The 27,438-nt window shown below is 46.2% G+C and overlaps 1 protein-coding gene across 8 annotated transcripts in view; it reads right to left on the reverse strand.

Annotated features, from left to right (window-relative positions):
* AXIN1 (axin 1) overlaps positions 1-27,438 on the reverse strand; it is a 212,175-nt gene that overhangs the window by 18,955 nt on the left and 165,782 nt on the right. For all 8 annotated transcript variants that reach the window (XM_039492172.1, XM_039492175.1, XM_039492173.1 and 5 more), the window contains 3 exons: positions 26,062-26,199; positions 9,743-10,287; positions 5,638-5,814 (listed from right to left, as the gene is read on the reverse strand). In XM_039492172.1, the coding sequence (XP_039348106.1) occupies positions 5,638-5,814; positions 9,743-10,287; positions 26,062-26,199 (860 nt within the window). The remainder of the gene's footprint in view (positions 1-5,637; positions 5,815-9,742; positions 10,288-26,061; positions 26,200-27,438) is intronic.

The raw sequence follows: 27,438 nt of genomic DNA on the forward strand, positions 1-27,438 counted from the left end.
CACAGCGATCGCCCAGCCACCCCAGGCCACTCTCTGCACTGTCACCCAGGTAGAAGGGAATAGAAAATACCATACATCCAGCTGCAGTGCTAGGGAGGATTTAGGGGGTACTGAGGAACCGTCTGAGATGGAATTTTGCAAGGCCACTGGGGAGAGCAACCAGCTTCCTATAAACTGAGCCCAACATGGTTGGGACCTATTTTATGAGTCATAGGAGACGTCCAGTATGCATAAATAAAACTAACAGGAGTTAGTTAAAGAGGGTCACTCCCCCTGTGCAGTAAGGTGTTCGAGATGTGTCCCTATGGGTGCCCTGCGAGCTCTCGACTGGAGATTGTTATTAGCAGGGTCCATTTGGCCCGTGCACACGCTGCAGATATCCTCGTGCCCCTCGCTGCGTGGGCGAACTGAGCTGCCCTCAGCTCCTTCTCCACTGCTGAGCCTCCGAAGGAAACTCCGAAGCAGAGGGGAAGGAGGGAGGGCAGTGGAGCCCCTATGGTTGCTCCAATTCAGGTGACTCCCGAGCAGCATCCCCATAAGATGGAGGCAGCTTCGGAATTGAGTCCAGCACAGAACTGCATTGCCAACTGCTGCATCAGACCTAGAGGCACTGACTCAGGCGTAGTGCCTGGACCACCACGGAGCAGCTCTGCAGATCTCAGATGCTGGGACATTCTGAAGTAAAACCTACATCTAGACTGAGACCTCGCAGGGTGAGCTGCCACACCAGAATGGGGTGGAATGCTGGCAGCAGCGTACAAGCAGTAATACACCCAGAAATCCATTTTGATAGTCTTTGGGCAGAAACAGCACAACCTTTAGCTCTATCTGCAAATGAAACCAACAGTCTAGGAGATTTACTAAATGATTTAGTCTTATCCAGACTGATGGCTAACATGCTCCTGACATCTAAGGTACGGAAAGCAGTCTCCAGATTGGAATTCTGGGGTTTTGGAAAGAAAACCGGTAGGTAAATGATCTGATTGAGATGAAACTCAGAAGACACTTTAGGAAGAAACCTAGGGTGTGGCCACAAGGAAACCCTGTCTTTGTAGAATACTGTTAAAGGAGGGTCTGTCATTAAGGCCTCAGTCTCTCCAACTCTGCAGGCTGATGTAATAACCACTAAAAAGACAGTCTTGATAGACAAATGCAGTAAAGAGCAGGTCGCCAACAGCTCAAAAGTGGGTTTCATGACATTATTAAGAACAAAATTAAGGTCCCAAACTGGGGTGGGGACTTTCACCTGTGGAGAAAAGTTTCCCAGAACTTTCATGAACCTTACAGTTGTAGGGTGAGCAAACAGCGAGAACTCCTCAATAGTGGTATGAAAAGCTGTAAGGTGGTCAAACGAGCCTTGAGAGAACTAACTGACAGTCCAGATTGCTTTCATTGCAGCAGGTAACCCAGAACAGGCAGAAGCGAGGCGGATTTGGGAACAGCTCCCTGGAGTTCACACCAGTCACTAAATCGTCTCCGCTGTTTGAAGGGAAACATTTCTGGTAGACTCTTTCCTACCATTTAGTAATACCTGTTGTACCTCTGAAGAACAAGCCGACTAACCCCATGAACCATCAAAGAGTCATGCCTTGAGGCAAAGAATGCTCAGATTGGGATGCAGCAGTGGATCATCATCCTGAGAGAGGAGCAGAGGAGTGTCTAGGTGAAGCAGATAAGGAAACCATGCCTGCCTCAACCACGTCGGGGCTATTAAGATAACTCTGGCCTTGTCCTGTCTGATTTTGTTCACTACTCTGAGAATCAGAGGCACTAGGGGAAATGCATGAAACAGCTTCATCATCCAAGTGAGAAGGAAGGCATCCCCTAAGGAATTGCGACCTAACCCTCTCTTGAACAGAGCACATGACATTTTGTTTGTCGCTGTCCCACTTCAGGAACCCCCAAAGTCTGAACTATGCCAACAAGAACCTGGGAATCCAACTCCCATTCGTAGTCTTGGGAAAAAGACCCACTGAGAGCGTTGGCTGTGACATTTCCTCTGCCCAGGAGATATACTGCTGGAATTCTTATGCGATGTTTCATAACCTTATTGCTTCGGTGCACAGGGAAGGTGATCTCGCTTCTCCCTGCTGGTTAATACAGAACACGCAGGCCATGTTGTCTGTCATGACTCTGATAGAGCTGTATCTGATGAGAGGCAGAAAATGAAGGCAGGTATTTCTAACTGCTCTGAGCTCCAACAGCCTGGTGTGGAGGGTGGTTTCTTGGTAACCATCTGCCCCGTACTGTGAGAGCATCGAGGTGCGTGCCCCATCCTAATAGAGATTCATCCATGGCTGTGGTTACCATTGGTGTCAGCTGGAGGAAGAGAACTCCTGCGTCTACATTGCAATGAGCCTGCCACCACTCTAGGGAGCATTTCACCCATTGAGGAACTGAACCTGTTTGTTTCCAACAGTGGTTCTTAACCTTTTTTATTTGTGGACCCCTACAAATTTCAAATGGAAGTGTGAAGCTCTTTGGAAATCTCAGACATAGTCTGTGGATTCCCTGTGATCTGTGGACCATAGGTTGAAAACCACTGGTCTAGGCTGTCTGGCTTGCGAGTAAACTGATCTAAGGCACCCCTGGAAACAGTGAGGCGTAATCTCGCATGTACTGCCACAAAAGTGCAAGCTGCTATGTGATGTAGAAGTTGAAGACAGTTTCTGACTGAAGTCCATTTTTCTGTGGCATGAAGTACCACCTCAGATAGAAGCCCCTTCCCCTGTGCTGAGTGGGGACTAGCTCTATCACTCCTAAATGAAGGAGGAAGTTGATATCCTGTCTTGTTAAGAGCTCATGAGCCGTGTCCCTGAAGAGGGATGGGGAAGGGGAATGAGAAGGAGGGAGGTAGATAAAATGGATGGTGTAGCCTGATGATATTATCTCCAGCATCCACTTGTCCAAGGTGATACACTCCCATGCTTGTCGGAAACAGGAGAGTTGGTATCCAAATGTGGGGAGATTGGCAAATAGCTGCAGCTGTCAGGCTAAAGAGAGAGGAAGATCCAAACCTTCCATCATCCTGTCAAAACTGGTGCTTTGAAGATGAAGCCTGCTATGAACTTGTGCCGGGTGGGTTAGAGGATCTCTGGAGGCTACATCTCCTTCTGGAGGTTCTGTTGGTCTCTGAAAACTAGAGAATTGCATCGGGCAGGCTCTTTGAGCTGTTTGCCATCTACTGGATTTTCTTTTGTTCGCAGCAGTGTACATACGAATGTAATGTGGCCCTGGAGTCTTTGGTATTCTCTGTGAACAACTTCAGACCATCAAATGGGAAATCCTCTACCATATTCTGGAATTTTCTGGAGAAACCAGACAACTCAGGGAAAGGGGGTTCTTATATGGGTACCCAGGAGAACCCTGGAGACATATCAATAATACTGAAGGTAGGTTTCCATCATCGGTCTCTTCTTCTTCTAATGGGAGAGCACTGAGCGAAAGGGGAAGTGATGGTACCAGGACTATAAGGGCCCAGAGACCAAGTGGTTCTCAGTACCGAGAGATGCTCGTTACCTGCAACAAATAGAGACTCTCGTTCAGCAGTCATCGAGACTTGTGGCACCAAGTGGCACTGCGGTAGTGACGGTCCAGTATGCTTGTCCCTGCAGGATGGTTCCAAGTAGGGTGACCAGATGTCCTGATTTTATAGGGACAGTCCTGATTTTTGGGTCTTTTTCTTATATAGGCTCCAATTACCCCCCACCCCATCCCGATTTTTCACATTTGCTGTCCGGTCACCCTAGTTTCAAGGGTTTTGAGTACTTCACAGGCGGTGCTCCCATAGACAGAGGCTTAGTTTTACATGGGACTTGATTTCCCAGTTCTTCCATGTCCTGGATTTGAAGGCTAAACAGAAGTTACACTTCTGTAAGATGTGAGATTCTCCTAGGCTGCGAATGCACGTAGAGTGTCCATCGTTGACTGGGTTAGCCTCTCTATGTGAGAGGCAATGTTTAAACCCTGGAGAAGGGGTATGTCCCTTGCATGGAGGATTTCCCTGGAGGAAATAAAACAATCTCTCAAATAACTAGTAACGAACTAGCAAACTAAGCAGCTAAACTAAAACAAACTCAGAACCAAGTCAGTAAGTGGCCGAGGCACGCACAATGAACACATGCTCAGCTCTGTCTCAGGTTGAGGTTTGTCAGAAGGAACTGGGGACCGTTTGTTGGTGCAGCCTGAGATAGCCTGGAGCAGGAGGAGGGGGCACAAGGATATCAGCAGCGAGTGTGTGGGATGAACAGACACCACTAACGAAAATCTCTGATGGCAGGCAAGTGGGGCACATGTCCCCCTGAAGTGGAGCTCCCACGGCGACACTATTCGAAGAAGAATACTCTCTTGCAAAATTCCCCTAATAGCCCTAATAGACTTTCACAGAGCACGCACTGGTAAGTGATGGCTCCATTTCCAGGCTATGAATCCCATTTGCTCACTATATTTTGCAATGTTGTTGTAGCTGTGTCGGTCCCAGGATATTAGAGAGACACGGCGGGTGAGGTAATAGCTTTTATTGGACCAACTTCTGTTGGTGAGAGAGACGAGCTGTTGAGCTTACACAGAGCTCTCTGTAGCTTGAAAGTTTGTCTCCTTCACCAGCAGAAATTGGTCCAATAAAAGATATAACCTTCCCCGCCTTGTGTCTGTCACTATTTTTTGGCATATCCATGCGCAGTCAGCACTGCAGCACAGTGAAGGTCCTTCTCAAGCAGAAGCGGCAGCACAGGGTGACTTATAATCAGTAACTCAAACTTTCCATGGCCCTGGCACTCAGAGTCTCATTATGCTATGCAGTCAGATAATTGTGGGCACCACTGCAGGGGGAGAGAGGAAAACAAAAGACTATCACTGAGCAGAAAGGAGACCAGCACGGTTAAGCCAAGTGCTGGAATTTCTCTAGGTACAGGAGACGCCCAGAACATCCAATCCTGCACTGCCAGGGTGCAGCTTAAGTTGGCCACATGTGCAGTCAGCACTTAGTTAATAATTTTGTTGATGATGCACAGCCGGACTAGTATCCAGCTCCCGTAACTGCTGGCTCTCGGGGCTGGCTGGAGAAGTCAAGGCTGTGCTGCCAGCAAGCCAAGCAGCCACGATTCCGAATCCAGGCCAGACAGGGAGCAGATCTGCTGAGTCAGAAAAGGCCTTCTGGGAAAGTCTATTTTTTGCCCACACAGTAAAGGGCTGAATATATTCCAGGGCTAGTGCATCCTGGTAAGCCAGAGCTCTTGGGACTCTGGAGGGCATGGAACTGAACACAGCCACCCACTGGCACTGCCAGGGCACCTGCTTCCAGCCCTCCATGCTTGAGGAGTGGTTCTTGAGAATCCCTTTAACCAGGCTCAGCTAGGGCTGGGGGCGCTTCGACACAGCTATGCACATGAGAACGTGCGTTTGGTAATTTCATTAGGAGTCAAAACACCCTGTCTGTAAAACCAAACCCCACACACCTGTCATGAACTTGTGGCACCTCAATACAGACTCCGGCCATCTCCACGTGGGGCACCTGAGCAAGATGCAGGGCTCCCGAAGAGCTGAGCCCTCACGACTGTGCTCTCACACATCTCCCCGCTGCCCCCAGGAATGCTGCTGTGGAATGGCATGCAGGCTCCACACACTGCCAGCCCTTACCCATGGCTTGTTTTCTTATGCCTGCTGATCTCCTTCTCTCCTTCGATGATCCACTGCAGGATTTTCTGGTTCCTCTCCACGTCCTCAGGAGATCCGGGCATCTCATAGTTGGCACCATCACTTTTCCCTGAATCAGTCTTCTTGACATTTCTTTTTGAGAGCAGACTCGCTTTCCCACTGCAAGAAGAAGGCTTGAGACGTTAGCTATTCATCTGAACCCACACATAGCAGAGAAGTGGCGGACCTGGGACGCTTCTGCTTTCTAGCTACACTCAATGCCCCTGAATGACAGCCCCACAATCGGAACTGGTTTACAGAAGCTCAGCAACACAGCTTGGGGATATCCCAGTGACACATGGAATCACTCCTGCACTGCGATCCAACCCACCAGTTTTCAGTAGTTTAAATCCAAGACTAGGCTGTGCTTTGGGCTGAAAACTGCCTGGGGCCTGGATCACCCGGATATATCCCACCTTACCAATTCACTACCACTGCAGGGGCCTTGGGCATTGGTGGCATCTTGGTCTCGCCCGTCCTCTGCCTGTGCAACACAACAGTTTAGTCTCCCAAGGATTGAAATGCTTTAGTCTACCCAAGTTATTGGCTCAAAGCAGGGGTAACTAACTGGGTGAAATTGGCTGAAATTGGCTGGCCTGGATCATCAGACTAGATAATCTAATGGTCCCTTCTGTTCTTAAATGCCATGAAACTAGGAAGGGCTAAGGCAGTGTGTATGCCTGTTTAAATAGCAAGGATGCCAGGCCTCTCACCCGTGTTACACTGTGACGATTATCCTGTCACACAAGGAAGACTGGGCATGGCTGCCGTCCGGAACCAGAGGACTTCTCCACTGCCAAAGGGGTCACAGCAATGTTACACAATTACTGCTGTCGATTAATCATAGTTAACTCACATGATTAAATTAATAAAATTAATCACAGTTAATTGCATTGTTAAACAATAGAATACCAGTTAAAATGTATTAAATATTTTTGGATGTTTTTCTACATTTTCAAATATACTGTATTGATTTCAATTACAACACAGAATACAAAGTGCACAGTGCTCACTTATTGTTATTTTTATTATTACAAATATTTGCACTGTAAAAATGATAAACAAAGAAATATTTTTCAATTCACCTCATACAGGTACCAGAGTGCAATCTCTATTGTGAAAGCGCAACTTACAAATTTAGATTTTTTTTTGGTTACATAACTGCGCTCAAAAAACAAAACGATGTAAAACTTCAGAGCCTACAAGTCTGCTCAGTCCTACTTCTTGTTCAGCCAATCGCTAAGAGAAACAAGTTTGTTTATATTTATGGGACATGATGCCGCCTGCTTCTTATTTACAGTCACCTGAAAGGGAGAACAGGTGTTCACATGGCACATTTGTAGCCGGCATTACAAGGTATTTATATGACAGATATGCTAAACATTCGTATGCCCCTTCATGCTCATTAAAAAAAAAATGTGTTAATTACATTTTTGACTGAACTCCTTGGGGGAGAATTGTAGGTCTCCTGCTCTGTTTTACCTGCACTCTGCCATATATGTCTTGTTATAGCAGTCTTGGATGATGACCCAGCACATGCTGTTAGTTTTAAGAACACTTTCACTGCAGATTTGACAAAACACAAAGAAGGTACCAATGTGAGATTTCTGAAGATAGCTACAGCACTCCTGGCTGAACAAGAAGTAGGACTAGGTGGACTTGTAGGCTCTTGTGTAACTTCTGTTTAGCCTTCAAATCCAGGGCATGGAAGAATCGGATTGAGTGGACTTGTAGGCTCTAAAGTTTCACATTGTTTTATTTTTATTTTTGAGTGCAGTTATTTTTTTTTTGTACATAATTCTACATTTGTACACTTTCATGATAAAGTGATTGCATTACATTATTTTTATTAGGTGAATTGAAAAATACGATTTCTTTTGTTTTTTACTGTGAAAATATTTGTAATAAAAATAATAATATAAAATGAGCACTGTACACTTTGTATTCTGTGTGGTAATTGAAATCAATATATTTGAAAATTGAAAAAACATCCAAAAATACTTAAATAAATGGTATTATATTATTATTTAAAAGTGCGATTAATCACGATTAAAATGGCTTGACAGCCCTAGATGCAACGCTTGGCAGATCTCCTAGATCCTGGCGAGAGAGTGAGCTAAATGCCAAACTCTTAGCTTCAGCATGGCAACACGGCCCAATCTTAGAGCATCCAGCCAGTTCTTGAGCTGAAATTTGCCACCCAGAAAAGGATTTGCCATTCCAGATTGGAGCACTGCTCCAAGTCTGCGTCTCTTCTTCCTGCCACACAAGATCAGACTGTAAGCTCATTGAGGGTCTGATACCCCAGGCCTGCCAAGTCCAATGTTCTCTTGCCATGGCCATCAGCTGATGCTTCAGAATAGGGCAAATGACTGAGTAATTCCTTCCTGGTCTCCCTGTATGCTCTCAGCTTATGTCTTGAGTACACTGTGAAGCCTCTCTGCAACCAAAAGAGCTCACTCTTTAGTTTACATCAGGGCTAGATTCCAGGAAACGCAGCAATCCCTGAGAGCCTGCACCCGTAGGATGCTGCCAGGCTGCAATGTGAACTGCCCCAATGCAGGGCTTTTAGACTCTTCGACACCTGCTCCCCCCAAGGACTATATACCAACTTGCCTTGGAGGAGTATTCGATCAACCCTCTTCCAGAGCCCTGCAGAAATAGCTCACGCCGGCCCATCATCAAACCCCCGACCCCGCCAAAAACAATAATCAATTATAGTCTCCCTCCCACTTCTGCTTTGTGGGCTCCTCTGCACATACCACATCCCTCCCAGGTGCTTCCACCCCGGATCCCTCTGCTCTCTGGCCCCCACTGCTCTCCTCCCCTTCCTCCTGGGGAAAATGTAGCAGCTTCAGCCTCTCTGCTCCTCCTATTCCTCTCAAAGGAGCTGTGTTGTTTAGGGTGCTCTATTCTGTGCCCCACACTTCCCATCCTAGGGAGGAGTCAGTGACTTTCCAGCCCCACTTAGCCAGTTTGCCCATCAAAACTTCTACTACCCGGGGCTTGCAGCTGAGTAGATTTGCCATGCCTAGCTCCAACTGATAAACGTTCCTTCTAGGGTTCTTGCAGTGAGCCCTCTCAATTAGTTCCACACTGTGACATTTATTAGTACAGGTGATTTACTGAGCACCCATCAGCCGGTTCAGAACGATATCTGGATGATGCCTACAAGAATAATGCAATAATGTAACTAACAAACTGGCCCAATGGAACACAACAAACTCTCATCACTGCCTTCTCCCCTGCACCTGAGCAGAAAGAGAGGTGGGAACATGGGAAGTGAAGATGGAACAGGAAGGAATTTTAGATACTCCAGTGATTGTCCTCAGGCAGATGGTCCCAAGAAACGGCCCCATCACTGAGAAGCGGCGGCCCTGACCCTATCGGGCTGAACGCTGGGATGGAGGGCTAGGTCAATCCAGCTAATCTTGGTTACTTTCACGAGACAGGGAAAGGAAGTTCCAGCAAGTCCCTTTGATCCTGAATTATGAAGGGCTCTTAGACACTTGCATTGACACTTCCCATTAACAAGGCTCTGAAACAAAGCTGTTAGTTTAGGGGATGTAAATGCAGCATGTGAGAAGAAGCCAACTTTTAGGCACCTACAGCACACCGCCCGCGCGCCCGGGTATGCGGCACACCGCACACGCGCCCGGGTACGCGGCACACCGCGCGCACGCCCGGGTACAACATTAATATCACCACTAGTAAAGGAACAAAACAGCCCCCAGCTCTATAGCTGCTGAAGTTCCAGGGCAACTTTAAAGGAAGCCTTTGCAGCAACATAGCCCAGAACTGATAAGGGACGGCCTGCATGACTGTGGAGAGATCCACTGCTGAAGGGAAAGGACAGACTGCCGAGGAGAAGAGTGGCACTGGACTGCCATGCTCGGAGAACAGCCCAGAGTGACTCCTGAATTCCACACCTCTGCTACAAGTGGGGACCCAAGCCCATTTTGCACATTTATTTGCGTGATGCAGTCCATTCCCAAATGACCTTGCTACAGAGCAATGGCTATAGGACTCCCACTGGTCCTGCACTCACCTGTACCCCAAGGAATCCGCAGGGTTGGGAGCCAGGCCCATGCTTTCAGTGTAGTTCCGGGATTTTGTTGCATAGTTATGTGAATCTACATTCCAAGCAAAGCTGTTCTGCACTCTCTGAGTGGCTTCAGCCTCAATCTGCTCCTTCGGTTTCATCACGCTGTGGTGATGAATGTGGTGGTAGATATGTTTATGGTGGTATAAGTTAGCTGCATCCAGTTTCATTCCTGATTTTGTTGCATGCTTGCCATGCCCTGGAGGTATTGTCCCTTGCATCTTTCCAGCCTGGCCACTTTCCGGTGACCGGGGCTTAGGTGAATGGCGGCCAGGTCCAGGGGATTGACAACCTGGAGTTTTCATTACTCGCTGTACATGTTCATCGAGAATGCTCTCTGGGTTTTCTTCATGAGCATCTCGCAGCTGCATCCCAGCACAACCCATCTCGGAGTAACGAGGAGTGAAGTGATGCAAGGCCTGGGCGGAAGGCAGCTTGTGGCTAATGACTGAAGGACCAGAAGAGATGTCTGCGTCCTCACCTTCTTCTTCCTGCACGAAAATGGAAAAAGTGGAGAAAACTTGAAGTATATGTCGTCTATCATATTAGGGGCAGACAGCAAGATAGGCTTGTTTCAAACAACGATCAGTATGTGTCTCTCTCACTCTGACCATATCATAAACAAACAGCTGAGATGTACAGATGGAAATCCTTGAAAACCATCATTTGATTGTATTTAGGAGAAAATAGTTCTTGCTTAAACTGCTGAGTTCCTTGGAGAAATGACTGTAATGACCAACAAAGGAAAGGCAGCTACATGTTGTACATATACTTTCCAAAGAGCATTTAATAAAGTATCACATCAAAGCCTACTGGATAAAATAGAAGAGTTACAGGATAGACAATAAACCAGTTTGTTGAATAGGAAAAAAAGTTATAGGAAATAAGTGATGGAAAATGGAAAGAAATGGCAGGGCTATCCACAGGAGAGGTTCGGGACTTACCATTCAGATGATTATTTCAAAATGTAAGGAATGCAGTGCTGAGCACATGAAAGCAGAGGATACAGGAGTTAATTTAATGATGACAGCAGCGTGCGCGGTTTCAGAAACCAAGGCTCTACCTTCGAATGCATGACCTCTGAGGCCTAAGGCAAAATACTTCACACATCTGAAGAAACTGAATTATAACTCAAATACTCACTGTGCCAGTCTGCAAGTGGATCACAGAGAGCGGCTGATAACTGTATTTTAAAACACCGAATTCCATTCGAACCCATGGGCATGCCAGTAAGAAGGAAAACTTTCCAGTGCTGGCAGCCAGGAATCGTTTGATTCTCCAAGATACACTGAGATGCTTATGAAGTTGCTTTATAGGGAAGTCAGGATCTTGCCTTTATTTTATTACTTACCCAGGAGATTTAAACAGTTTCTTTAGTCTGCCCCTTCCCTCTCCTATCAGGGACAGTAAGCCATGAGTTGCAATGCAGGATGCTCTGTGCGGCTGTCTGGCCTGCCAATATAGCATGAGCTTTATCTGCCAGAGCACACTGGCTCACATCTATTTAACTGCCCACTTGCAGATGGCATCCACCTCCACCAATTAATTAGCTTCTAAAGTCACAAGTGCTAGGCATAGATCAAGGGAAGAAATACAAGATTTCTTTGCCAAGCTGTACCTGAGAGTATAAAACCTAAATGACTTCACTAGGGTCAGGCATTTATGTCACACGGGTGCCTCTCACAATGGAGGCGAGGAAGCACATCCCAGAAATTAGAGCGGGAAAAGGCCTGGGAAGCCACCTACTCCAGCCCAGTGCCTGCACCCCCCTTGCCTCTGCTGCATCTGCTGTTGAATACCTGGGAGTTCATTCTATCCCACACTAAGTCCTCCCCCACAACTCTCTTCACACATACTGCAATCATCACTAACAAGCAACCTAGGAAAATAGGTCCCCACTGACTCTGGAGTCTGTGCCGATGTGTGAGATAAGCAGAGTGGGAGGTGGGGGCTGTCAGCACACGAGAGCCCCTTGAGCTCCCCTTGAGCTGCAGGTCCCTGGCTCCCTCTTCAAGGTAGTCCCACCCAGCCTGCACTCTGCAGCTCTGTCAGGGAAGGGCCATTTCAATACAGACACACCCACTGGGCTTGGCAAGCCCCAACGCCAAACAAGCCTAATTTGTAAGGTCATAGAATAAGGCCCAGCTAGTGAGGACAGTGACCACATGCAGAACATTAACACACCAAATACCATGCCTGATCCTGGAGGTGGCACAATGGGACGTACATGTCCTGATGGACTACACTACGTTCACACTGGTAGGTCACAGGAAGAACAGATGTCCTTCCTCTACATCTACAATAACCCTAACAGGGAAGTGCAACGCTTGGGGTAGATAATGCAGGTTATTAAAATGACATCCTATGAGAAAGACACAATGCATAAAGCACTAGCATGGGGATACCACAGCTGTTACTGGCTTATGGAAACCTCACAACTCGTGAGCTGCTTCTCTGACATTCACAATGGGATGGTTCCTTCCCAAAGGAGCTCAGCCGGAAGAGGTGGCACTGCACGGCTAACAGCAATAGCCGTTTAGGACATTTACACTCAAACACACGTTCCCAGGGAGCGACTCCGCAGTTATGGCTGAAGCAGCATAAGTGCTGCTGTGCCACACCATGAGCAGTATGAGAGCATGCAGTGAAAATCTCAGCTCGTTCGGCCAAGAGCCTGCTTTTAAAAAATGCCAGGTTCTCATAACCTTTCATGCCCACATTGAGATCAGAGGGGAGAATCCAAGAGATGCTGCTCTCCCTGAGCTCTCCTGTAGTCAGTGTACACCACCCAGCCCTGGCTCCAAACACAACCAGACAAGATTATTAGCTGGTCTGTTTGGTTCTGTGGAGCAAGTGGTGATTGGCCTGATGGTGGCCTGTGCAGGCTCAGGCTGGCAGATGGCACTGTGCCAGCCAGTGCATGCTTAGGCTAGTCCCAGTTAGGAGCAGACTCATCACAGATATGAGCAAATACCAGCTCAGTCATTGAAATAACGTGAATGGCTCACAAATTATTCTGACACCCAAAGACAATGAATTCAAGTCTCCTCTTCTGCTGATGGCTGTTAATATCCGTCTGCACCTCACAGCTCTTGGTGTTCGTTTGCAGCTAAAATGACTGAGGTTGCACAAGGTCAAATCAGGACCCTGGTGTATAATACACCAGACCAAATCTCATTCACTGGGCCCACTCTGCCCCTGGCAATGCATCTGCCAAGTGAAATGGTCACATGATGGTATATCAATGCAGCGTGTGAGGAGGGGCTGCATAAGGAAGGACAATGGGGGTCTGGTTACTGGAATGGACTAGGGTCCAGGAGATTCAGGTTCTGCCCAGGACTCGAGTGCAAACTTCAGAGATTCACAGATTCCAAGGCCAGAAGGGAACATTGTGATGATCTAATCCGACCTCCTGTATAACACAGGCCAGAGAACTGGCCCAAAATCATTCCTAGAGCAGATCTTTAAGAAAAACATTCAAGAGTGATTTAAAAATCGCCAGTGATGGAGACTCCATCCCTCTCCACCTCCGGTAAGTTGTTCCAATGGTTAATTACTCTAGCCATTAAAAATTTACACCTTATTTCCAACCTGAATTTGTCTACCTTCCATTTCAAGCAACTGGATCATGTTAAACCTTTATCTGCTAGATTGAAGAGCCCATTATTAACTATTTGTTCTCTGTATACGTACTTACAGATTGTAATCAACGTACCCCTTAATCTTCTCTTTGTTAAGATAAACAGACTGAGATGCTCAAGTCTATCACTATAAGGCATGTTTTCTAATCCTTTAATCATTCTTGTGGATCTTCCCTGAACCCTCTCCAATTTATCAACATCCTTCTTGAACTGTAGACACCAGAACTGGACACAGAATTCCAGCAGCAGTCGGGCAAGCGCCAAATACAAAGGTACAATAACCTCTCTACTCCTACTTGAGATTCCCATATTTATGGATCCAGGGATTGTATATTAGTCCTTTTGGCCACAGTGTTGCACGGGGGGGGCAAGTTCAACTGATTATCTATTCCTGGACTCACAACAAATCTTGTTCAGAGTCACTGCTTCCCAGGACAGAGTCCCCCACCCCATAAGGGTGGCCAACATTCTTTGTTCCTTCATGTGTACATTCACATTTAGATGTATTAAAACACATTTGTTTGCTTGTGCCCAGATTTCCAAGTGATCCAGATCCCAAGTGTCCTGTTCATTATTTACCACTCCCCCAATTTTTTTGTCATTGGCAAATTTTACCAATGATTTTTTTTCTTCCAGGTCATTGATAAAAATGTTAAAAAGAGTAGGGCCAAGAACCAGTCCCTGAAGGACCCCATTTGAAACACACTAGTTCAATCAGGATTCCCCTTTAACAGTTGCATTTTGAGATCTATCAGTTAGTCAGCTTTTAATCCATGTAACATGTGCCATGATAATTTTATAACTTTCTAGATGTTTAATCAAAAGGTCATGCGGTGCCAACTCAAACGTTTTACCGAAGTCTAAGTATATTACATCGATACTATTATTTTTATCAGCCAAACTTGCAATCTCATTAAAAAACATCAAGTTAGTTTGACAGCATCTATTTTTCATCAATCCATGCTGATTGGCATTAAATATATTACCCTCCTTTGATTCGTTATCAGTTGAGTCCTGTATCACTTGCTCCATTATCTTGCCCGGGACTGATGTCAGACTGACAGGCCTATAATTACTTGGATCATCCCGTTTACCCTTCTTCTCCTTGCTCTGCATCTCTTGGCTTCAGCTGCTTGAGCTCTCTCTCTGTGCTTCAGTTTACTCATCTGTAGTATATCTGGCATCTCCAGGGACCTGATCTACCCCTTTGCCTTCTAAGATCTATGGGGATGCCATAGTCACAATCACACCCTGCTTGGGATGAGGAGGCATCAGGAGGGGGGCACAGGGGTTGTGAAGGCTAGTGCTGTGTTTGGTGTTACATATTTGTAGACTGTAGCTCTGAGCCTGCTGAGCAGCAGGAGTGGGGCGGGAGGAGGGGAGCCTGCGATCTCTTCCCCTCCCCATCAGGAATTTCCCTGACAAAGGCATGGGGAAGCTGAGAACAGGCAGGCTTGGTGCATGTAATGGGCATACCGGGAAGCTGAGAAGAAGAGATTACTCACTTTGTACAGTAACTGCAGTGCTTCAAGATGCATGTCCTTATGGATGCTCCACTTCAGGCATGCATGCGCCTCTTGAGCCCTCGATCAAAGATGTTCAGTTAGCAGTGTTGGTTCAGACCACGCATGCTCCCTGTGCCGTACATCAAGGCTACATAGGAGTGTGCGGGCGAACCACCCTCAGGTTCCTTCTCCAGCCGAACATCCCACAGAGTACAGTCCGACGCAAAGGGGAAGGAGGGCAGATCTTGAAGCACCCAAAGGGACACACATCTTGAAGAGCCGTAATTACTGCACAAAGGGAGTAAACTCCTTTTCTTCTTCGTATGTCTCTTGGGTGCTCCACTTCAGGTGACTTCCAAGCAGTATCCCCCGAGGGAGGAGGGAGCTTCGGAACTGAGACTAGAACTGAAGACAGTTCAGCAGAACCAAGCGCCACATTGGATCTGGCAGCATAGACTGAAGTGTAATGTTTTAAAAACATATGTACTGAGGCTCAGGTAGCACCCTGCATATCTCAGATACCAGCACATTCTTACGTAGTGCCGTGACTGTTACTTGTAATCTGGTCGAAGGTGCTATCACCCTTTGGGAGGATGAATGCCTTTTATCATAACATGTGATAATACATCCAGATATTCATCTTGACAGTCTGAGCAGAGATCATGGACCCCTTGGATCTATATGCAAAGAAGATGAAGAGCCTCGATGACTTTCTAAATTGCTTGGTCTGATCTACATAATAAAAAGCCAACACCCTTCTCACATGCAGGGTATGGAAACAGGACTCCTACGGAGAGCTGTGCAGCTTTGGAAAGAACACAGGTAGATGAACAGATTGGTCAAGGTGGAACTGCCACAGAACCTTAGGCACAAATTTAGGGTGTGGATGTAAAGACACTTTGCCCTTGAAGAATACCATCAAGAAGGGGATCTGCCATCAGGGTTCCAATCTTCCGACCCTCTGAGCCGACGTGATGACTACTAAAAACACCGGCTTCACAGATAAATGGAACAGAGAACAGGATAATGTTGTCTGTCTCCTGTCTGATTTTGTTCATCAGCCTTGGTATCAGCGGCACTAGGGAAAACGCATAGAATAGACCCTTCTGCAAAAAGAGGACACTTCCTGTTTCTGGAGGTGGCCAAGAGACCTACCTCTGCCAGTCCCCATCTTTGGAATATGCTGTGGAGAGCTTGAGCATCTAGCTTCTATTCGTAGTCCTGAGAGAAGTGCTGCTGAGGACATTGGCTGTGGTGTTCTGAATATCTGGAAGCAGACTGCAGAAATTTGGATCTGATGAACTACGAACAAGTTCCCTAGTTTCATGGGTTCGGCACACATGGAGGGGGATCTTGGTTCTCCCCGTTTATTGATCTAGAACATAGAGGATACGTTGTGTGTCATGACCCTGATTGACTTGCCCCTGGTGAGGGGCTGGAAATGAAGGCAAGCATTCTTGACAGCCCTGAGCTCCAACAGATAGATGTGGAGACTGGTTTCCTGAGTTGTCCATCTACTCTGAGTCTCGGGAGTTCCTCCCTCCATCACCTGTCTGTCCAAGGTGCCTCTGACAGGAGAATAGATCGTTCTGAGCCAGCCCTGGAAGCAGCGGAGGCATAGCCTTGTGCGATTGGTCAAAAAAGTTGCAAACTGCCATGTGTCCGAGAAGTTGTAGACAGTTTCTTATTGTGGCCCCAGGGCTCCCCTGAATTGCCCATACTAGACTGGAAATTAAAAAATCTGTCTAAGGGAAGTCAGGCTCTGTCTGTCAATGAGCCCAAATGTGCCCCTGTAAACTTTATCATTTGTACAGAAGTTTATATAGATTTTTTTATAAAATTCGGCTGCAGACCCAACCTCTATAACAGAGCAAGTGCCATATAGGTGGAAGATAGCAATGCTTGGTCGGATCAGCCCTTGAGTAGCAAGTCAGCAAGGCACAGGAAGATTAGGATCATTTCTTGTCGGAGGTAAGCCACCACTATTGCCAGGACCTTTGAGAACAACCTGGGTCCAAGGAAAGGCAGAAGGGAAGCACTTGGAATTGGAAATGATCCTGGCCTATAGTTAAGCATAGGAATTTCCTGTGTAATTGGTGTATCATAAGAACATAAGAAAATAAGAACATAAAAACGGCCATACTGGGTCAGACCAAAAGTCAATTTAGCCCAGTATCCTGTCTTCTGACAGTGGCCAGTGCCAGGTGCCCCAGCGGGAATGAACAGAACAGGTAATCATCAAGTGATTCATCCCCTGTCACCCATTTCCAGCTTCTGGCAAACAGAGACTAGGGACACCATTCCTGCCCATCCTGGCTAATAGCCACTGACGGACCTATCCTCCCTGAACTTATCTAATTCTTTTTTGAAGCCTGTTTTAGTCTTGGCCTTCACAACATCCTCTGGCAAAGAGTTTCACAGTGCTTGGAACATGGGGAGCTGAGAACAAGCAGGCTTGGTGCATGTCACATGGAAAAAAAACACAAAGACTGGGGGGAGCTGAGGATGGGTAATGCTCCCGGAACATGGTGTGAGCCTCCACAGGTTCCAATGTAGGGCAAAGATTATAGGGCTCCCTCTGTTCCATCACTCTTGCTGCTCATGGTGGGGCTGGAATTCTGAGGGGGAACCCGCTTCCCCTATACGGGACCTTAGCAAGTGGTAGGCAGATTGGGTCTCCCCTTATGCCCTGGTGTTGACTTTAGCTGGGAGATGAGGAGCTGGGAGGAGTACCCAAGAACACATCCACACCTGTCCCTGAATCATGACCCCCACACCACTGCCATTTTCCAAAACAACAGGAAGTCACACACAAGAAAGCTACATTGGCATGGAGTGAAGGTGGCTGGTGCTCAGCCCTGCCCTGTGTGCCTCACCTCCTTCCATTGCAGGAGAGAGTCATTCTCAAAGTTCAAATGCTGAGTGAGAGGGACCCTTCCCACCCAACACAGCCACAGCCTTAACGCTGTCCCTGTGGAGATGGCTACAGACACTGGGAGTTGTAACAGCACCTGACCCTGCCTAAGCAAACCTGTCATTGTATCTGTGCTTAGCACAGCTCCCGGCAGCACTCCCATTCACCCACCGCCCCACCTGAGCTCTGGATGGCACCAGTGACCTCGTTGGGACTTGTTGCTGCTTGGCAGACACTGAGGGGGCGGTGAGGAGTTCTTAGGGCAGGATCACAGGGGCAGAGTTAAGGTTGTGGCTGTGCTTGGTAGGAAGTGTTCCCTGGCTGCATTTCCTGGTTTGCCAGCACTTGAGTTTTGGAAGGGGGGCAAGGAACACACGGCAGGGCTGAGTGCCTGTGACCTTCACTCCATGGTAAAAAAAAAAGTCATGCATGTGAATGTACGCACACAACAGTTTATGCATCGAAACCTCTATAAACTAAGAGCCACATTTTCAACAGCAGGCACAAAAAGCAAGTACTGTATATACTTGTTCATAAGCCGAATATTTTTGGTAAAAAAAAGGATGCATCAAAGAGCGGGGATCGGCTTATAAATGGGTCTACACCAAAATGTGATTTTAAACTATGGACTCATGGAATTGAATATCTAATCCATTGTCGTTTTGTTTACCTGGAGCGTCTGCAGGCATGGAGCCCCTCAGCTCCCTGTGGCTGTGGTTTGCCATTCCCAGCCAATGGGAGCTGTGGGAAGTGGCGTGACACTTTCCGCAGTTCCCATTGGCTGGGAACAGCGAACTGCGGCCACAGGGAGCTATGGGGCTCCATGCCTGCAGATGCTCCAAGTAAACAAAACGTCCCGCCAGCGGCTTACCCTGACAGGCTGGGAGCCAAAGTTTACTGATCCATTTATTGATGTCAATACTGCAGCCTTTTAAAGTTGTAAAGGCTTTGTTTAGTGGACTAGATTGGCTCGAAATGGACCTCATAAGTCTGGAGCCAATATGAAAATATAACGTGCAGAATCGATGGAATCTCTAATATAATTGAAATAGCCTATTATCCTTACAGACATGACAATCTACAGGGCTGTTTTGAAATAAACAAAGAACAATAATCATTTGACAGTGATAAAGCAGGTGACATTCCTATATAAAGTCCTACAAAATCTATAACTACAATAATAATCTATTTTCATACACGTATTTAAAATGAACGGTGAAATCAAAAGAAAAAGGTCTGCTTATCATGCAGCGTTCAAACTTAAAGTTGTTGAATACGCAGAAGCAAACAATAATTGCGCTGCTGCACGTGAATTCTGTATCAATGAGAAGCAAATAAGAGAATGGCGAAAAAATAAAACACTAAAAGACAAGCCAAGAAGCAAGAAAAAATGTCCAACGAGGTGCGCTTCATTTCCTGAGCTACAGAAAGATTTCAATAATTGGGATGTTGAATGTCAACAAAATGGGTACATTGTCACTAGAACTGGAATTCATCTGCATGCTCTGCAAATGTTGAAAGACGACAAATACAAGTCAGTAAAGCCGTCAATGTCTGTCGCATCAGCGGGTTGGAGTACTCGCTTCATGAACCGTCATGGTCTCTGTCTTCGTCAGCGAACAAAGATAGCGCAAAAGCTGCCTAGAGAACTGGAAGAACAAAATCGAATCTTTCCAAAGGTTTATTATAAAATATTGAAAAGAATACGCATTTGAACTGTCACAAATAGGAAATGTGGATGAAACACCAATGACATTCGATCTCCTGAGCAACGGAACGGTAACTGGTGTTGGTGAAAAAAAAGAGTTTTAATTAAAACCACTGGCCATGAAAAAATCCATTTTAGGGTGGTTTTATGATGTTTGGCAAATGGATCAAAGCTCCCTCCTGTTCTTATTTTTAAAAGAAAAACCTTGCCTAAAACCATGACATTTCCTGCTGGTGTCATCGTACGTGCACACGAAAAGGGATAGATGGATGAAAGTGGGACTACTGAATGGCTGGAAAAAGTGTGGAAGAAGAGACCAGGAACACTTTTAAAGAAACCTGCTATACTCGTTTGGGACACATTCAGGGCACACAAGACGGATGAGGTGAAAAATGTGGCCAAAAATATGAAAACTACTTCGGCTGTAATACCTAGAGGCCTAACTTCAGTTCTACAACCGCTTACTGTCTGCCTGAACAAACCCTTTAAAGACAGGCTATGCAAAATGTGGTCTGAATGGATGTGCTCAGGCATGGCTAAGTTGACAAAAAGCGGGAATCTTATGAAGCCCGAAATCAATCTGGTTGCCCAGTGGATCAAGGTGTCCATTCCCTTGGAAATGGTAGAAAAATCATCTAGGAAATGCTGAATCAGCAATGCACTCGACGGGTCAGAAGATGATGCCATATTTGATGATGACACAACAGAGGCTGCTGATGAGAAGGAATCTGAGTCTGAAGGTGCCACTGCCAACATCTCTGATGACAATGCAGGTGCAGCTGTGACTGAAGCTGAGTTTAATGAACTGTTTGGTGAATCAGAGACTGATTCAGACTTTGAAGGATTTTAAGACTTTTTAAAGTCTCATATTGGTCTAAGTTACTTGTTTTAAATATCCATTTACTGATTTTAAATATTGACTGTAATTTTGAAGGCAAATACAGATTTGTTCAGTTATTATAACAAGTTTTTCGTTAGATTACATTAAAATAATTCTAGCAACACTTCTGAGTGTTTCTTGTGATGCCAGCTTTTAAAATATAGCAAGGGTTGGAAAACTTTGGCTCCCGGCCCGTCAGGGTAAGCCGCTGGCGGGTCGGGACGTTTTGTTTACTTGCAGCGTCTGCAGGCATGGTGCCCCTCAGCTCCCAGCCAATGGGAGCTGCACTTGGCTGGGAACAGCAAACCGTGGACACTGGGAGCTGAGGGGCTCCATTCCTGCAGATGCTCCAAGTAAACAAAACGTCCCGACCCGCCAACAGCTTACCCTGATGGGCCAGGAGCCAAAGTTTTGCCAGCCCCTGAAATATAGGGTCGGCTTATGAAAGGGTCATGCAGTTTTTGCTATTTTTACCTAACCATTTTGGGGGGGTCGGCTTATAAACGAATGGGCTAATGAACGAATATATACGGTAGTTAAATACATCCTCAAAATACAAAGCCAGATGCCAACACTGAATGATTTTCTATGGTTTTGTCTACACAATTTAAGTGCCTACGTTTGCAAAATTATCCCTACATTTTATTTGGGGTATTTTTACTCCCAAGTTAATTTTGACTTCACTAGCTGCAAGATAAAATTATAAAAACGTGCCTTCTTATCTGCTTAAGATAACAGCTGGATTTTGCACAGAAACAATATAGGGTTCAGCAAGCAGCTGATTTGATGGAGTCTTTGTGCATGAAAGGAAAGCAGTTCCGGGAGGCACACGCCCGAGCCCTTTCTTTGTGTGAGCTCGAAAGCAGGTATTTCAGTGCTGCTGGGAATGAAGCTTGGAGACAGCACGGCCTCTGCAGACTACACTTTCCGAAATACAGAATAATAAAAATCAGGTCTGCTGTGCCCACTAGATGGGGCCTGGTGGTTACAATATTGTCAGAGGCTCCTTTAATCAGATTTAGAATGCTACAAGTCATTTAAAAAACACATCTGCAGTGACATAATACCCAGGGAAGTCTGAACAGCCCTTTCCATTGAGCTAGGAACACACACTGACAATTTGTAGAACCAGTAACATCTTGTTTCCTCTCCTTTTTACCTATCAAATGACCACCGATTGAGCTGAAAGGATTCCTCTGATGTATGTGTGCCTTTTGTTTTAATCGGGGATGCCACTGAGCAAAAATGATGCTGAAAGAAGTTTCCTTCCTAGCAATACCAGCAATGCTTTACATTAACATGGAAAGAATTGTAAACATAGATATGGTTCTCACTGATGATGTGTCTGGTTGCTTTTCAAATTTCACTCTGGTCCGACAGTGAAGCTAGATCAGTCTGTCAATAGCGCATTTTACTTTCTATTTGCCATTCAGCAGCACAACAGTGAAATGCTTGGGCTGGAAATACCATAGGGCAGTGGTTCTCATCCAGGGATACGTGTACCCCGGGGGTATACAGAGGTCTTCCAGGAAGTACATCAACTCATCTAGATATATGTCTAGTTTTACAACAGGCTACATAAAAAGCACTAGCAAAGTCAGTACAAACTAAAATTTCATTCACACTATGACTTGTTTGTACTGCTCTATATACTATACACTGAAATGTGAGTACAATATTTATATTCCAATTGATTTATTTTATGATTATATGGTAAAAATGAGAAAGTCAGCACTTTTTCAGTAACAGCGTGCTGTGACACTTTTGTATTTTTATGTCTGATTTTGTAAGCAAGTACTCTAAGTAAGGTGAAACTTGGGGTACCCGAGACAAATCAGACTCCTGAAGGGGATACAGTGGCTCTGGAAAGGTTCAGCGCCACTGCTATACGGGAATGGACACATCCAAAGAACCCTTTCTTGGGGATTTAAAGGGATTGATGAAGACAGTCCAGTGCTTGGTTTTTCTAAATGTTAAGAAAAAACCATAAATGGTGGGTATAAATTACCTGTCAGTGCTTCCGTAACAAAATCACGTGACTCTAAATTCACTTTCCTTTCTCCTGTATTCATCGACTGACGCTGCCTTGGAAAGGGAACTGCAGGCAGTTGGGTGAAGGGTATTTTTGTTTCAGTAGTGTTTGCAAATGTTTCCAAGACCTGTGCTGAATCAATGACTGTGCTTGAGGCTTTGCAATTTTTTTTTTGAATTTTGGCACCGTTCAGCGAGCCATCCCAGAGATCTGCACTGAGAGGAGGCCTCCAGTCCTGACATTTGTGCCCCCAAAAGCTGTGGTACATCAGGATTCAAGCTCTCCTTTTGCAGATACCAGCAGGTCCCACACTTTAAGTACTAACCTAAAAGGCTTATATTTAGTTATTCTGAATCCCTAATGCCTCGCACTGACCATCCAATGCATTGTTCTATGTGAGTACCACAGGGTTTACTACACAGCATTACCTAGAGACCTGGGCTCAAATGTGGATTAAGTCAAAAACAAAATGTGCTTAAACAGACTTCAGTCTGTTATTTAGCCCAGCATTTCTCAAACGGGGGGCCGCAAGAATACTCCAGGGGGTTCGCGGGCCGTGCTGATCAACTCCACCTCCTCCCTCCCAGTGCTTCCTGCATGCCGGGGAACAGCTGTTCAGCAGTGCACAGGCGGCACTGGGAGGGAGGGGGAGGAGCGGGAACGGGGCACACTCGGAGGAGGGGTGGAAAGAGGCGGGGAAGAGAAGGGGCAGGGTGGGGCCTTGGGGGAAGGGGTGGAATGGGAGCAAGACCTGGGGCGCAGTAGGGCACTTGGGGGTCCATGACAAATTTTAAATCAAAATGGGGGTCTTTGGGTTGCTTAAGGTTGAGAACCACTGCTCTAGCACATAGGTACCTGCTGATTTTGATACTGCTACTGGCAGCGTTTGCTGGCAGAGGGCTGGGACAATATGTAGTAATTGGGCCCACAGATTTACCCCACTTGTGAGCCCAACTATGGAACTGTAAATAAAAGTTAATAAACTGTCACAATAACCTATAGTAACAAATATGAATGGGAAAAGGTGCAAAAGGGAGACAGAACAACTGAATTAGTCCAAACAAAACAGCCCACTCATATAATTCAAGGACTGTGTTAAGATCAGGTTTGGTGAACACCAGGGACCAGAAATTAGTGAACCAAAATTGGCATGTGGGAAACTAGGCCTAACTGGTGAACCAAATAAGGAGAAGACAGGTTATTCTGCCCATCACTCCCTTTGGCGCCCTCAGACAGAGACTTGAAGAGAAGCTGGCTACTATGACGCTGGGGGTCTGAAAGAGAAGAGGACAGGAGAAGGCACAATCTTCACCATCCTGGCTGCTGCCCCTGCTAACTTTTGACACCTACTGTGACACTGTTTGTCCTCATACATCCGACGAAGTGGGTATTCACCCATGAAAGCTCATGCTCCAATACGTCTGTTAGTCTATAAGGTGCCACAAGATTCTTTGCTGCTTTTACAGATCCAGACTAACACGCCTACCCCTCTGATGTTTGTCCTCCTTCATCCTAATCCTGAGAGACACCCTGACCAGACTGACCCAGACAGAGGGAGCCAAATCACCACCTTCACTGGCTTCAGCTGAATCCCAACCACCAGCTGGGAAGTGAGACCTTGTCACTCACGCACCCCCAGGTGTTCTTCTCCTTCCCCACCTTATTTCTTCTCTGTCCTGTCCCTCTCCTTTTGCCTTCTGTTTAATAAGAGTCTGGCTTAGCTGGCCAAAATTGCATTGTTGCAGCACTGGTTTAGGCTGTGACCAGAGGCAGCTAAAAGCAATCCCCTAAACAGCCTGGGGCTGGTACATGTTTGCCAGGTCTTGCAGTGAGACAGGGTGGGGTGATGAGCATCTTTTACTGGGCCAACTTCTCTTGATATGATAAACAACCTTTTGCGCGTCACTGAGCCCTTCTGTAAGTCTGGAAAAGGTAACCAAGTGTCCAGACAGTGCGCTAGCCTTGTGTTTCTCCAGCAGTGAGGTTGCAAGTGAAAGTCAACACCAGAGACAGAAGCTGCATTTTTACTCTTTGCCGTTCTTATCTTTCCCTTTTTGTAGGGGTCTCATGTTGTCTTCTAGGAAACGTGACTGGACTTTTCACAACAGCAGCAACGACAACAACTCCAGCCCATCTCGACTAAGTGCTCTTTTTTCTAAAAAGGACAGTTATTACCATGTTTAATATCATCGAAGAGACTGTCAGACCAGGATTTCCCCCTTAAAGACTCTGCTGCTGAAGGGAAAGGGAAGATGGAAGGTGGTTAAAATGAAAGCCTTACGTTTCAACTGATTTAATGTTTCCTTCTTTTCTCGACCCTAATAAAGGGGTAAGGAATTTTTAATGGCCTATTTGCCACAGCACTAAGCAGGCTGAGGGCACTGAACCTTGCTTCCACGGGTGATGTCGGACAGCTTCAGGGTCACGCTAGCACCTTTGACTCTTTGGGCCCTTTATTCCATCCAAATTAATACCCCAGAGTGGTAAGTGAAGGCACTGGGCGATGGTGGGGATGTGGGAGAGAGGTCCAGGACTGTATTAACAGGCAGCACCTCAAGCCAGGACTGAGGGGGCATCAGACGACGGTAGAGAGCTGTCGGGGGCCAGGCTGGGAAGGGCAGAAGGTATCACAGAAGTTAGCACCTAGAATCTAGGCAGAAAAGACCAGGTAGGTCACCATCATCAGCTCCTCTCTGCCCACTCACAGGTACTACAAGCAAGTTATTTAAGCCATGGAATAGATGTGGGGATAGATGCTTGTGCCGACATTCAAATCCCCTAACCTGTCTACGTCTGGATCAGTTACAATGTACACCGGACATTCCAATCTGCTACATTAGCGTCTTAGAAAGAGATTTCTGACAAACGCATACAATTCATTTTTATGCTGGTGAAAGGTCTTCGATTGACAGCCCTGGACACTTAACCCGAATACAGAACCACAGAGCAGGCAGTGGTACTTCAAGCCTGCCCCACGCCAGCTGGCATCATTCTTTGTCCTGATGCCAATATGCCCCCCTTAGGGGTAAAACGATAGTTTCAGATGCCATTGAGTCCTTGGACAGTCAGCTGAGGCAGCCAACAGGGGAGCCCTTTGGTTTTGAGGGGTGGTGATTTTGGTATGTGGACAGTTATCTGCTAGGAACTAGGACCCTAGCTATACAGTAGCAGACTGTGATGTTAAGTAACACACGGATGCACTCAGCAAAACATCCTGTACTTACAAAATAGTATTTACACTTATCTAGGAACACAGAACACCAGAAGTGTAAAGGGGCTACATGAACTCTGAGCAAAATGTCTCACGTAGGACTGACCTGCCTTTCTCTCATTCTCAGCCTGCCATGGAGCTAAGAGCCTGGTATGATTTTTTGGCTAATCCAAGGCTCATCGCTGAAAAAAAAGTACCCGGGTGTCCCACCAGGTCATTTAAGCTCTCGTGAAACATCATATGGCTCAGCAGCATCATGACCTATGACAATGTAGTGTTACTCAATACAACTGCTGCTGAAGGATTCCCACAGAGCAAGTTATTCAAACAACCTGTATTTCCCAGTTTCCAGAGATGCTGAGGCTGCTACTAACCGCTCTAACACGTTTAAGGCGCTCCTCTAATTTCTCCTCTGCTTCACGTTCCCTTTGTACTTCCTCCAGGCGATTGATCAGCTCTGCAGCAAACTTCTGTGGTTCAACATGGATATCCTTTGGCATTCGGTACGTACGCTGAAGGAAGAACACACCATTGGTTAGCAAAAGGAGCAATAAACTGAAGCCAAAACTTTAAAACCTTAAAGGGAATTCTATCTCAGCCTGAAACGTCATTGCCCTTCCACAGATCAGGCCGCACTAGGAGGGTAGAATTTGGGCAGGGATGGTTTGGTCCATGCCAAAGCATTCCACTGATGAAACTGGAGTTCTGCTCTGCTTTCTGGGACCTCCTTCCGCACCCCATCTACACTGGTCCTTAATGATGAAGAGATTTTCCAGGATGACAACTCTAGGGATGTGGTTATCAGTGAATAACCAAACTCTGTTGCAGGCATGCCAGTGCTCAGTCCTTGCTGCTTATATAAGTTAAATGTAACAAGCTAATAATACTCTTACGAAAGGGCTGAAACATCAGGAATTTGTAGCAGAAAAGTTACCATCTTTTCGTTTAACAGACCAGGGGGATTCTAACATGCATATCCGGCTTCTGTCACAGACCCACCAATCTAGGCTGGTGAAGGTTACCTACTTAACTGTGTAAGCGTGGCCCAATGAGGCCAAAAAGGGTGAACTCTTGTGGCCTCTCGCCTGCTGGGATCTTCCATTCAGTTACATCCCACAGAGTTTGTGCTACTTAACCCATGCACAAAAGGCAACTGTTTCCCATGAAGCATCCTCTCTAATTGGAATAATGACACAGCACAACTGCATCTAGTTCTCTTCAAAGTCACGCAAAGGCTGCTGTTTGGTCTCCTCCGAAAAGCAATATTTTGTCATTTTATAAAGTGCAAAAAGATGGATATAATTTGACATTAACTAGAAAAAATAGCTCCAGCTTTACATTTACTGATAACTCTAAAAGGCAGCATGCTGTCCTGAGCTGGCCAGATGGTAAGACGGGGATGGGGAAGAAAGTCTAAAGGAGCATTTTGCTAAGGAAACAAGACAAGTAAAAGAATGATTTGCTGCTTGTTCCATGAGGCAGAGAGACGCCCGCCCACAGGGAGGAGAAGAGGCCAACTACTTTTTCCTTTTCCCCAGACCAAATTATGTTGCACCTGGGGAGCTGAACGATGGAATAGTGACATGCCCCGTACCGAACTATCACACTGACAACAATTGCATTTTCTGCATTTCTCCATTGCCCTTTGTTCTATTGCTGTGCTGACCAAGTGAAATGACTTATCCCAACCAAAGATTTCACCAACGCCGAAAACAAGACAGAAAGTACAGTCACATGGAAACAGAATATGC

This window comes from Mauremys reevesii, linkage group 10 (genome assembly GCF_016161935.1).
Source record: "Mauremys reevesii isolate NIE-2019 linkage group 10, ASM1616193v1, whole genome shotgun sequence".
Taxonomy (NCBI): Eukaryota; Metazoa; Chordata; order Testudines; family Geoemydidae; genus Mauremys; species Mauremys reevesii.